Consider the following 13,438-nt stretch of genomic DNA (forward strand, 5'->3'; position numbering starts at 1 on the left):
AGCAAAACCATCACCTCTCCTTAGGTGGTATTAGGTTAATATTTTATGCAATCCGTGGTTTTAAACCACGGCTTGCTTTATTTTAATCAAAAATATTATTTTATATATTTCACATCTGACACACTCTGCGAAAAAAATACCCAAACCGTGGTTTGAAACCACGGTTACACCATTTTTGTAACACCTCTCAAAATCATACCATTTGTGAATCAACTTTAACAGACATTATTTTTGAAAAATTTTCGATAGAACTATGAAAATTGTAAAGTGAAAATGGCAAGTTTGAAAGAGATACGATGGGCGTTAAAAAATGAAAAGTAAAAGAATGAATGACTTGACTCAACAACTTAACTCACTAAATTGCTTCTTTGCTTTTCTTTTTTAAAGGCCGAATATATTAAAACCAAAACGGAAACCTCCTATCTAGTAGCCCACTTACAAACGAAAAGAAACCAAAAGAAGAAAGCCAAGCCCTGACTAACATAGACGGATACCCTTGCAACGGAAAATTCACAAAACTAAACATATATCATCTCTCCCCATCCAAAATTCATCTCGTACCCTGATTTTTAAAATACTCAAACCTCTTTTTTGTCACCTACCCCTCTTATATTTTATGCCATAAAATTGCCAAGAGACCACTAGGCAACCATGGTCAACAACATATCCACTAACGAACTCAAATTCACGTTTAAATCAAGAGGAATCTTTAACTTATTTCATATACATTGAATTCCTTCATTAAAATGTATATTTTGAAAGAAAAAGTAACAAAAATGCATACGGGTCAATTGCACTCTAACAAATGCATATAGGGTGAGTAGTGCATAGATCTAACAGTTTTGCAACCTCATAACATGCATACCAGTCAATTCTGCATACTCTCACAAATGCATGGGTTGCATACGAGTCAATCCGTGTTGTGGCCTAAATAATTGCATATAGGTCGGCCTGTGTTGCAGCCTCGATATCTGGGTCGCATATTAACGGCTGCAGCATATTAAACAGCAGCCTGCACAATAACATATGCATATATCTGCATTTCTTTTTGGTTGTGAAACATTGCTGCAAACCCAAAAGTATTGTAGCCCAGATAAGTAATACACGAGTTTCACATTTAATTATTTTTTTTAATTATTCAGCCCGATGTAACACAAGGGTACCTAACAATAATATAATGTGTTGGTTCTCTTAAATAATACTTTTGATAGTAAAGACACGCACACACGCACACATATACCAACTTTTGGGAAAAGATTTCATCGAATAAAAACAGCAAGTAAAGATTAGCAACTAGCCTATCCTCATAAACAGCAAATTAACATAATCCGTTTAATAAACAATTAAACACGCCATACTTCTAATCCAACATAAAAAAGAAATACAATTAGCACCTTCATCGTAACTAATTCTACTGAAAAAAAACACACACACAAATGTCACCATTATACTCTTTGTTGCATCCATTAGTTCATCAATCAATCATTGCCTTACCTTAAACTCAAGATTTGGTCTTCTTTCTACTGCTCCTCCTAATCATCTTTTTCCCGCCATGGTGTTTGCACTTAGGTTGACCCTTTTTGTTTCCAACTTTGCCCTTCTTAGTTGATCGTTGACTTTTCCTAGAACCAGCTGCAGGTTTAGAGTTGCCCAAAACCTCATCCTTCTCAGGAACCATACACTTCGAAGGCCTGCCGCGACGTTTGTACACGAATTCACCATTATCCGGTAGCTTTTCGTGCTCCTGATCTTGCTGAGAACCAATCGGGTCACGCACGTCTATTGATATCGGCTTTATGCATTCTATCAATGGCTTATCTACACTTGCACTACTTGATATCAGTTGTTTATAACTTGATAATGCATCTTTCTTTGAGTGCAACCTAGGCGAAACACGTTTGCCATTTCCGTGCAATACGGGATTGGAATCAGGAGATTGCTCAGTTTGCAGAATCTCGGGATCCTTGTTCATTTGAAGTTGATCTGATTCTTGAACTTGTACGTCATCCATCTTAACTTCTAGCATCTGGTTCTGTTCATGTGATTCATCAACAATCACTTCAGTATTTTGTTTCAAACTTGCTTCATCAGCCAATTGAAGTTTAGAATCCTCGTTTATCGTGTGTTTCTTCGCGCGTTTGTTACCTTTTCTTTTAGATTTCAGCCCCTTCTTCCTCTTTCTCTTATGTAACCCTATTTGCTCCTCATCTTTCACTTCTTGAATACCCACCCCGGTTTTCTCATTTTTCCTATGTTTCTTGCGAGCCCTGCTGCTTTTCTTGCCTGCCTCTGAATCGGCCCGGCCCGTTTGCCTCTTATGTTTCTTTCCTGGCCCGTTGCTTTCCTCCTCTGGTTCAGACTCTGCAACAGCAATCAAATAGCATTCGTTGTGAGTCATGCAAATTTCTTTCCGGTCACAAAGCTTCTCGAGGTGATGTTTCAGTAATGTCGAGTGAGCCCATGGCAATTCAGCATATTCCTTTTGTATGTATTCAGATATTGACTCCTCATTAGAACCTCCTTTCTTGTTCAGTTCCAAAATGGCCTTGTAAATCATCTGTATTTGTATTTGAATAGTGAACATTATATAGTTAGATTAGTAACATATTAGATAATAATGATGTTGGTTTCTTTTATGTGTATACATATATCAGACACTGATTCAAATAACATTTTAATGTAATAGTTTAATACTAACACATAATAAAAACAAGAACAATAAACACAGAAAAATATGTAGAAAGACAAGAATAATAATCATCTCTTGCCAATACTAAGACTAGCAAACAGGTTACGGTAAAAACGGGTAGACTCGAAATAGAGTTAAAATGGTTTGGGACGGGTCAGAACTGGTAGATTCAAAAGAGTTAAGACTAGCAAACGGGTCACGAGTCAGAACAGGTAGATTAAAAAAAAGTTAAAATGGTTCGGGCATAGTTATTAAATGCGATAGGCGCACTCAAGGTGCAAAAAACGCGAGGGCCTGAGAAAAATAAAGCGCACTTAAATAAAAAAATTAAAAATATATTACGTGTATGAAATTAATATTATTCTCCAAATAAAATAAATAAAAGCTATTATATAACATTTAATATCATCTAATCAGCACCAAAAGTTCTAAAATATTCAAGATTTAAATGTAATTCCAAAACTTGAATAACAAAATGTTTAATGTAGTTCCTTTGACATCTCCTAGATCTAAGTTTCAATAGCACTCCTTGTGTTTCTTTTGCTCGGCTTTTGTCTTCTCATGCAGAGTCTTAGACAATGACAAAGCGCTCGCCTAGGAACTAAAAGCACATTTATTAAGAATCGCTTGAAAAATGGGCCTAGGCGCAAGAAGCGAGGGCTTTTAATAACTATGGGTTCAGGATGGGTCAGAACAAGTTTTGGGTCAGAAAGGGTAGATTCAAAGAGAAGTTAAAACTAGCAAACAGGTCACAAGTCAGAACAGGTAGATTAAAAAAAAGTTAAAATGGTGTCAGAACGGATAGATTCAAAAAAAAGTTAAAACTAGCAAACGGGTAGGGGTCACGGGTCAAAAAAGAGTTTACTTGGTCCAGGACGGTCAGAACGGATTTCTGGTTTTTCAGCGTTGGTCTCACACGTTCAAGCATTGGTTAAGTGTGTTCGATTGCCATTGACACACATTCCGGTGCTGGTTACGCGTGCAGAGCCGGTAACACGTACTAGAGCCGGGGAACGCGTCCAGCGCTACAACTCGGCGGTCTCGGCCCCAGTACGTACTTAAACCATCATTCCGCACAAATAACCGGCGTTACGCACACAGAGTCAGTTAATACTAATGTTCCAAGCGTCATCAACACCAACAAGATTAGCCCACCAACTTATCAAACAAATTATTGACTTCCATAAAGGGTAATTCCAACAAGTGAACACCAAAAAAACAAAACCTAAAATCGAAATTATTGAAATTTATTAAAAATAAAAGATGAGAAACAAATAATGATTGTGCTTACGGCAGCATACGGCGGATGATTAGGGGTATGATAGTCGGGAAAGAGCTGAGGAAAAGATTGTTCGATTAACGTTGGGAAAGAATTAGCAGCGGCGTTGGTCGGGAATAAGGCAGGGTTTGAACGTGCAAACTGAATCAGGGCTTCTTTCAGTTTCTCCATCCTGATTAATGACTAGGGTTTATGTTTTGGAATTCCAAGAGAGAGATTGCTTTCAAACGCTCAAACAAACAAAGTGTGACCGCGCTTTTTCTGCTCAATACTATTATCTTTTTTTTTTTAATAAATATTTTTCTGTTTGAATTTTTTTTTAGTAAAAACCTCGACTAGCTAGAGCCCAAATGATGGTTTTTCACGGAAGTTCGCATTATGTGGGGGTTTTTTTCGGATCGAAAGATGAGTTTATTCCAATCAGATAATCAGTGCCTTATTTGAAGGACTTTTTTGCCGTTCAAAAAAAAGCAAGATGTTTTTAACACGTGGCATCTTTCTATTGGTCTATTTGAGTAATTTCCATAAATACCAAGTATTCCTAGATTTTCTTGGTAATATAATAATTCGAAAATAAATTAACATTAATCCATGGACTGAATCGTTTTATGCTCCTTTTAACCCGTTTACCCATTGATATTTTATAACAAATAATAAAACCATAATAAAACAAATCATTTAGATCAACAATTCCAGAAACCCTATACCTCACTCGATCTCAAATGCATCACCCCTGTCCATCGAATTCCAAAAACCCTATGGCTCGCTCAATCAATTATATATTTCAATCAGTTTTTCACCAATTAAGCTTTATAAGTTCTAATTGTGTGTTCTCTAGGTACAAATTGCTTCTATTATGTCTTCCCTGATTTTTGGTTTAATTCTTAATCGATTTTAGGGATTCAGATTAAGCTGATGCCCATCAACTGTTTGATAAAATGCTCTTTACCTTATTTGTGAGTTTTCTTATTTTATTGGTTATGGTTATGGTTATGGTTATGGTTATGATTATAGTTATTAAGGATTGATTTGTAAGTTTTCTTCATTAATTAATAAGTTAAGTGCCATTTTAGTACCTTTGGTTTGTCAAATTATGCAACTTTAGTATCATATTTGATTTTATTGCAAATGGCTCCTTCACTTTTCTAAAATTTGCAATTTTAATTCTTTTTTTCTAACCCCGATTATTTTGTCCATTAAGTCAGGGGTAAATTAGTAATTTTGATTATTTTATTTATTTTCTCTTTTAACTAAGTGCCATTTTTATACATGTGGTTTGTTCAATTACGCAACTTTAGTACACTTTTTTGAATTTATTGCAACTAGATGCTTTGATTAGTTTTGGATAGACGGGCAAACCAAGAGAGACGTTACGTATTACATATTACAATTAAAATATAACTAAATATATGATAAGATGAAAAGAACCATGAAATGTATAGCATCTTTTTTAGCCTTTTGTTCTTGATTGCCAATTTACTTATAGTAGCTCAAGATTCGAGTTCATCTTAGCTATTTTTCTTGCAGTTTCTTTATGTGCATTGATTTTTTTCGGGTATGGTAACAATAGCTTTTTAACACATCGGAGGATCAAGCCAAATAATAATCACACAACTTCGCACCTCTTAGTATAACACCAATGGATCTTGTAGATGAATGGCGGTTGACGAATCACATGGACAAAACATTATATCGTAATTCATTGAACTTGAATATGAACAATGGTTAGAGTTTGAAGGATCAATGAGCGTGAGGAGAGGGGTTGATCTGTTCATTTAGGGTTAGAGATGATCTTTTAATTGTAATATGTAATGTCTCTCTTGGTTTGCCTGTCTATCCAAAACTAATCAAAGTATCTAGTTGTAATAAATTCAAAAAAAAGTACTAAAGTTGCATAATTGAACAAACCACAGGTATGAAAATGGCACTTAGCTAAAAGAGAAAATAAATAAAATAATCGAAATTACTAATTTGCCCCTGACTTAACGGACAAAATAAACGGGGTTAGAAAAAAATTACTAAAATTGCAAGTTTTAGAAAAGTGAGGTAGCCATTTGCAATAAATTCAAAAACAATATTAAAGTTGTGTAATTAAACAAACCGCATGTACTAAATTGGCACTTAACTCATTAATGAGTTAAAATATATACATATTTAATTCATTTTATGGATTATGGATTGACTTTTCTTCAATTTTATGGACTCGCTTTAAGTTGATGACAGCCAACTATTTGATGAGATGCTATTTAGCCGATTTTGATATAATCATCTAACTAATATATTAAAGTAACACTTGTTTTTCACATAGCCTTTAAATATGTCATTCACATGAGATGCCAACTAATCAATTTTCATGAATACATATTCCACCTAATTAACTAATTTTTTAATTACCACTCCTTCAATTTAATACATTTTTATGTTATATCATTAACAATTAATGCATATATAATATTTAATATTTATTAATTACCTCAATTAAACCAATTTTGACTTTCTTAAAATTATATTATTAACAATTTCTAATTATCTCAAGTTAGTTATTACCTAAGAAATAATAACTGGTTTCAACAGTTTGATCAATTTGCTGCTTTTTTTACAGATGTATTACGGGTTTACGGGTCAAAAGTGTATAGTCTAATATTAAAGCAAGACGATTTTTTCAAATGACATCATTCTAGAGCTTCTATATAGAATGTTACGTAGATGTCATGTGAGCAGCTTCCTATTTTATCGTCTCTTCTTCTAAACACAATATGGGACACAGACCCTTTTAGTTATGTTGTAACCCATGACTCAGTTTTTTTATTGTTTTTTAACCATCCGTGTATCTTACGGGCTTTATCCTAGTACATCAATAAGAAAAAATTTAACATGACTTAAGAAATTAATAAAGTTCAACCATGATTATTTATTTATTTTACTTTTTTTCAAATAACTAATAAACCATTTAATTGATATGCATCATTTGTATGAATAACTTGCCTTAGAGCTAATTATGAACCATTTGAGTTTTAGGGTTAGATTTACTTTTGCCTTTTTTATTTTGTACCTTATTAATGCAAATAAGCTGCATATTTGACGTTTTGTAGTTGTTATGATAAACTGCGTTTATGTAGGTTGTTCATGTTATCAGTTTGTTTTGTCGAGCATCTCCACCGGGATAAAAAGGAAAGGTTTGTGTTGATGTGGATCAGAGCAAACGGAGCAGCAGCTGTTTTTACCGATGGAGAAAAACAGAGGGAGGGGTGTTTGTTTGAGAATACAGACGTGGGAGATGGAATTTGAAATGGGCCCACCAGTAAATAAAATACAATAAAACATATAAAACTGAGTTCATATGAATTAAATAAAGATATTAAATGTTAAAAAGGTAGATGGTCTCATCTTCAGTTTACCTTTTTACTATTAAATATTAAATAATAGTAAAAGTATGTAATGATGTGGAAGATGAGGTGGAGATTTTTATTGGTTTATGGGTGAAGTAAAAAGTGGGGTTTTTTTAAAAAAATAATTAGAGTATGATGTGGCGATGAGGTGAAGGTTTGAATTGGTTTATGGGTGTGGATGCTCTAAGAGCATGTTTGGGATTAAGTTTGAAAAATGTTTATTGGCTTATTGGTGTTTTCAAAAAGCCAATAAATTAAAATGTGTTTGGCAATCACAAAAAAGTTTCTTATTTTAGATTTTTGAAATGGTTGAAAATCAGTTTTCTAAAAACCTCAAATCTTGACTATTTAAAATGGCTTTTTGAAAAAACTAATAAGTCAATAAGCATTTTCCAAATTCAATCCCAAACATGCTCTAAATATGCATCACTTGTAGTTTATTTTCAAAATGTTGTGACGTTCATGGTTTCAACACCATTAAAGTTCAAATTATTTAAAAACTAGGCAGTAACCCGTCGCATTGCGGCGACGTAATGATATGAACTCTAGTTGGTTTGTAAGGGTAACGATAATAAATCTAAAAAAGTAAAACTCACCGAATATGAATGTCGCTCGTAAAGCTCATGATAAAAAAAAGATATTTAAAATGACTTGTAATTGGTTGGTTTTATCCGTGTTGTGTGGCTAAGAATTGACACAAATTCGGTCAGTATTGGTGTACGAAACAAAAAAAATAGTTAAAGCTCTAATACACACATTCATATATCTAAAAATGCACGCGTGTTTCTGCAGTTAACTGACGCAAGTTTGGTTGGTATCAGATTACAACACCAAAACTAACCAAAAGATAATTGCGTTAACGCACAAATACAACAAAGTAATATATTAAAAACAAATACTTGCGTTGCAACGACGAACCGACACAAATTTGGTTCGTATCGACGGTATTGGCACTAAATCGTAGATATAAATTAGTAAGCCCCAAAAGAATAACATAAAAATATTTAAAACAAAAAAAATCATGTTCCAATGTGTTACGAATTGACGTGAATTCTGTCAATATTGATAGTACGGCTATCAGGACAAAATCGTAAACATAAAGATCGGGACTTAATTTAGTTTATATCGGTTAGGTTCGTATTATACCATATGTAAACCTAACGGTCAATCAAATAAACAAAACTGCAACTATACCCAAAAAATGTATTCATCAATGCCTAACCATAAATTCGGTTTGTATCAGTTAGGTTTGCTACATTTCGGAGTATAATTTGGTTGGTATAGATTAGGTTCGTTACATACTGGAACATAATTTAATCAGTATCAGTTAGATTCGTAACTTTTACTTGATGTTAACCATTGAAAATTAAAAAAAATAAATAAATTAAATTACTTGGCCAACTATTTAAAACAAAAAATAATTAATTAATTACCTGGCCAACCACAAGCCGACAAGTGTGCCAACACCTTTTAACGGCACCAGCATTCTAATTTATAGTTGATGTTAACCATTTAAATTTTAAAACAAATAAATAAATTAAATTACTTGGCAACTATTTAAAACAAAAAATAATTAATTAATCACCCAGCCAACCACAAGCCGACAAGTGTGCCAATCACCTTCTAGCGACACCAACATTCTAATTTATACTAGTTATATAATACAGTTTACAATTAGTTGTATATACGTGTACCGAAACTACGAAATCAATAATTTTTTATTGTTTCTAAAATTTTAGAAATATATTTTACTTTACTAGACGGGTGCCCACGCAATACAGCGGGAAATACAGACATTGGCAATCACATTATAGATTCATGGGTGCCCGTTGTTTCGTTTGTAACTGTGAAACCATTAATGTCAATGTACAAATAAAAACGGAGCCTAAACATTGTTAATTGTTTGGTTTTGTTGGTTTCAATTTTCAATAGTCTAGTTTCAGTTTTTGGTGACTAAAAACTACTAATGGCTTGGCTCATGGCTTAATTTAAAACCATCAAAACCGAACGGAAAACGCCTATACGCAAATTTTTAATCGAAAAGATACTATGACAATATAATACTCAAATTAAAGAGAATTAAATGCTCGTTCTTATGGTGCAGTTTTTTTTTTAAAAAAAAAAATATTAACGCACGAAAATGTTATGACAGTTTACAAATCGTGGGGGGTATTTGGGTTAAAAGTGAAATTATAAATAATAGATGGTTAAAAGATGAAGAACCAAAGTTATAACTATTTACAAAATTTGATTAAAGTTGAGGGGGTAAGGTTGTAACTTTTTTGGAAAAAATTAAAGATACTTAAGATTAAAGGCTAGAATGACCACTTTGCCCCCATTTTAGGTTGTACCATGTGCTTGAAAATTTGTAAAACTTTTAAAATATACCATCTTAATTTGTCCATCACTCATACATTATATATAATATAGATATAGATATATTTGAAAACAAATAATCATAAATAATGTACTAAAATCAAGGTTAAACATTTCACACTTTTTTAAATCTATATTTAAAAAACGCAGGAAATTATGCAACATTTTGTATTTATTCACCTTTGATATGATATATTATCCGTTATATGATTTGTTATATATGGTTTGTTATATTTGTATCTATATTAACTAGGTTATTGACCGTGTACGACACGGATGGAAATATAGAAGTTGTCAAGTACATACATAAAATTTCAAACGACAAGATATTTTTTAATATGTTTTTTGAGATGTCACTATGATATAAAATTGCAATTGATATTTATACAGAAAGAAAGTACTGCAAAACATGAGCTCACGAAAAATGAAGTTACATAGTATAATGTTTACAAACAAAATTTAAAACTTTATAACATAAACTTCATAAACCACCAAATATTTCCTTATAGACAATGTTGATGCATCCATGTCTTGCTTGACCTAAAACAGATAGTTGATGCATTAATTTAGCAGTATCTTAGGATGACATAGCCTTAAAATGAAGAGCGATGCTCTTATAAAATATGTTCAACTGTAAAATAATAGATTATGATTAATAAATAAATAATATATATATATATATACATACATACATACAAAGAGAGAGGGAGAGAATCATAAATTAAAATGTTTTTTTATCATGAAATATCATATATAGTTGTTGTATCATTAATGTCAATGTACAAATATATTATGTACAAATAATAGATTATGTACAAATATATAGTTATATTTGTACGTCTCTAATTGTTGTATCATTTTTTCCTTTACAAAAATGTTTCACAATCACAACAGAGCATAGTAAATCAATACCACAAGAAACGTTAGAATATTATATTCGTTTAAAGAATAGGTTTGGCGGACCTACTAACCTTAATTTGACTTTTGGCCATTCTTCATAATAACAAGTGTGTTAGGTTGGTAATGCATAAATGGTATTCAGCTCATGTTATAAACAACTTATAGTGAAGGTAACTTATAAAGACTTGGGATACATAGATACTTTGGGATGGACGGAATGGTAAGAAAAATATAAAATACATGAAAACATATATTATTGTTAAAACTATGTTAAAATCAAATAAACGCAAACACTCAAAAATAGAAGAAAAAATTATTACTTATTTGATCGATAATAGGTTAATATGAAAATCACTTTATTGCCACCTTTAATCACTTAGAGCATTCCTGGCAGGCCACCCATCTATATCTCTATAATTATACTAAAAATCACTATATTTCTCTCTCATGTTCAATTAAATAAATTATTACAGTTTCCACTATTCTTTACTCACAGCTAATTCAATAAATATTAATAAATAAATGAGGGCAAACAAAGTTTCCTCAAATTTACAAAAAATTACTACATTTCTCTCTCCACACTATAATTTACACTCACAACCACTAATAACCCAACCCTAAAATTTGCAAAACCCTCTCACATTATTTTAGGGGAGTTGTTGGGAATGCTCTTAGACCCCCATGTAATTAATATAGAATGGGATAGTATTTTGTATATCTTCCCATCCTTTTAGCATATTTTGTTTCCTTATTTTTTTGTTTTTGCCTTTACATAAAAAAACTCTTGTAATCCCAAAATCAGAATAAGAAAAAAAAAAATAGAGAAACCACCAGAATTTTTTTGCACTCAAGCTACCAGTTTTCTTCATGGTATCAGAGCAGGCATCACGCCGCTTGACCTAACGAAAATAAAAATTCGTCGATGTTCCTTTTTCTGGTTACAATCGCCATGACGGAAACAAAAGATAAAACAGAGAAACCTAAACCAAGGTAGCATTTGACAACGAAGAGGATATCCCTATGCCCGGCTTGAACTATGCCCAATATCAACAATTCGTTGGTATATTTGCTGCAAAGGGTGCATCAACTAAGAATGAAATTTCATCTATCGCCAACATGGCAAGTACGTTAGAATATAGCAATAGATGGGTTGTGGATTCGGGCGCCACTGATCACATAACTCATAGGTTGGATTAGTTTAATAGTGATCTAAAAAGGACCAACGGAATGCCAGTTACGATACCTAATGGTTCATATATTCCAATTGAAGGGAAAGGTTCATGCACCCTAACTAACGGAATACAAATCAACAATGTTTTACACGTTCCAAAATTCACTTGTAGCCTTTTGTCTGTTAGTAGATTATCACAGGATTTACAATGTGCTGCTGCGTTTTCCCCTGATTTTTGTATAATGCAAGATTTGAAATCAAGGAAGTTGATTGGTGTGGGAAAATGCAAGCAAGGTCTCTATGAGATGAGTATGGTGGGGAGCAAGAGGAAAGCAATGACAGTTGCCTTTGATATTTGGCATAAACGCTTGCGGCATGCCTCAAGTGAGAAACTTTCTAACTTTGATTTTGTTAAAGGCACTTCTCTAAAAACCGGTGATATGGTTTGTGATTCGTGTGCTAAGGCTAAACACACCAGGTCTCCTTTCCCTATTAGTTCCATTAAAACTAAAGATTGTTTTGAATTGTTGCATTGTGATATGGGGAAGATACCGAACTACATCGCTTACACGAGCAAACTATTTTCTAACCATTGTAGATGATTACAGTCGCTCGGTTTGGGTTTTCCTTTTAAAACACAAGCATGAAACTAGTAACCACCTGATTGGTTTTCATAGAATGGTTAAAACTCAATTTGACAAGACCGTTAAGCGGATATGGTGTGACAACGGTGGTGAGTTCACCTCAAACCGTATGGCTAGTTTCTACACTGAACATGGGATTTTGCTTGAAACCACGTGCCAACACACACCACAACAAAATGGTATGGTGGAAAGAAAACATCGTCACTTGCTTGAAATCGCGAGGGCATTGAAATTTGAAGCTAACCTGTCTTCGAGGTTTTGGGGTGAATGTATTTTAACAACAGCCTACATCATTAATCGGCTACCATCAAAGACCATAGGAAACAAGGCGCCCTATGAATTTGTTTTTAATAAAAAAACCGGACTACGAACACATGAAAGTTTTTGGGTGTCTTGCATACTATCGCAATATCGAAACAAGAGGAGATAAGCTCGAGGAAAGGGGGAAACCAGAAATATTCTTGGGCTATCCACAAGGAACCAAGGGTTTCAAATTTTCGATTTCAATAAAAATAAAATTATTGTGTCTAGAGATGTTCGCTTTGTCGAACATGTTTTTCCAAGTGAAACCACCAAAGCTCTCGAATGTGAGGAAGAATCGGAATTATTTGAATTTCCACCTTGGTATTATGATGAAGATGGAAATCTAAACGTACCAGTTGCATTCAGAATGAAGAAATAAACAAAAATAATAATGTGCATGAAGAAAATGAGCTGATGCAAAAAAATGAAACCATGGAAAGTGAAAATGAAAACCCATATCCTAACTTTGTGCAAGCTCACAATGGGCCTCAGCCCAACAGTGATGCAAATAATAATCAGCCCAACACTGATGCAAATAAGAATGAGCTTTAGCACACCGATGAAATGAACAGTAATGGGTTGTAGTCAACTGTAACCAAGGAATCGCCCACCAGGGAAAAGAGAGAACGAGTTCGGTCCAAACGGCTTGATGGATTCGAGGTTGGGCTCCCACCTTCTATTGACCAT

At 33.3% G+C, this 13,438-nt stretch overlaps 1 protein-coding gene across 1 annotated transcript; it reads right to left on the minus strand.

Annotated features, from left to right (window-relative positions):
- Positions 1–1,501: 1,501 nt before the first annotated feature.
- On the minus strand, positions 1,502–4,068 carry LOC143552669 (uncharacterized). The gene is made up of 2 exons (XM_077042826.1): positions 3,981–4,068; positions 1,502–2,557 (listed from the first exon to the last, which is right to left on the minus strand). Exon 2 carries the CDS (start codon positions 2,555–2,557, stop codon positions 1,502–1,504), a length of 1,056 nt encoding a protein of 351 aa, XP_076898941.1. The 5' UTR covers positions 3,981–4,068.
- Between the last annotated feature and the right edge of the window lie 9,370 nt (positions 4,069–13,438).

Source organism: Bidens hawaiensis, unplaced genomic scaffold, assembly GCF_021521415.1.
Source record: "Bidens hawaiensis isolate Kalapana, Puna unplaced genomic scaffold, B.hawaiensis_p1.1 tig00016992_1, whole genome shotgun sequence".
Taxonomy (NCBI): domain Eukaryota; kingdom Viridiplantae; phylum Streptophyta; class Magnoliopsida; order Asterales; family Asteraceae; genus Bidens; species Bidens hawaiensis.

Bases quoted from the DNA above. Each gene is read 5' to 3' on its own strand.
- LOC143552669 (XM_077042826.1), bottom strand. From the start codon at position 2,557: ATGATTTACAAGGCCATTTTGGAACTGAACAAGAAAGGAGGTTCTAAT.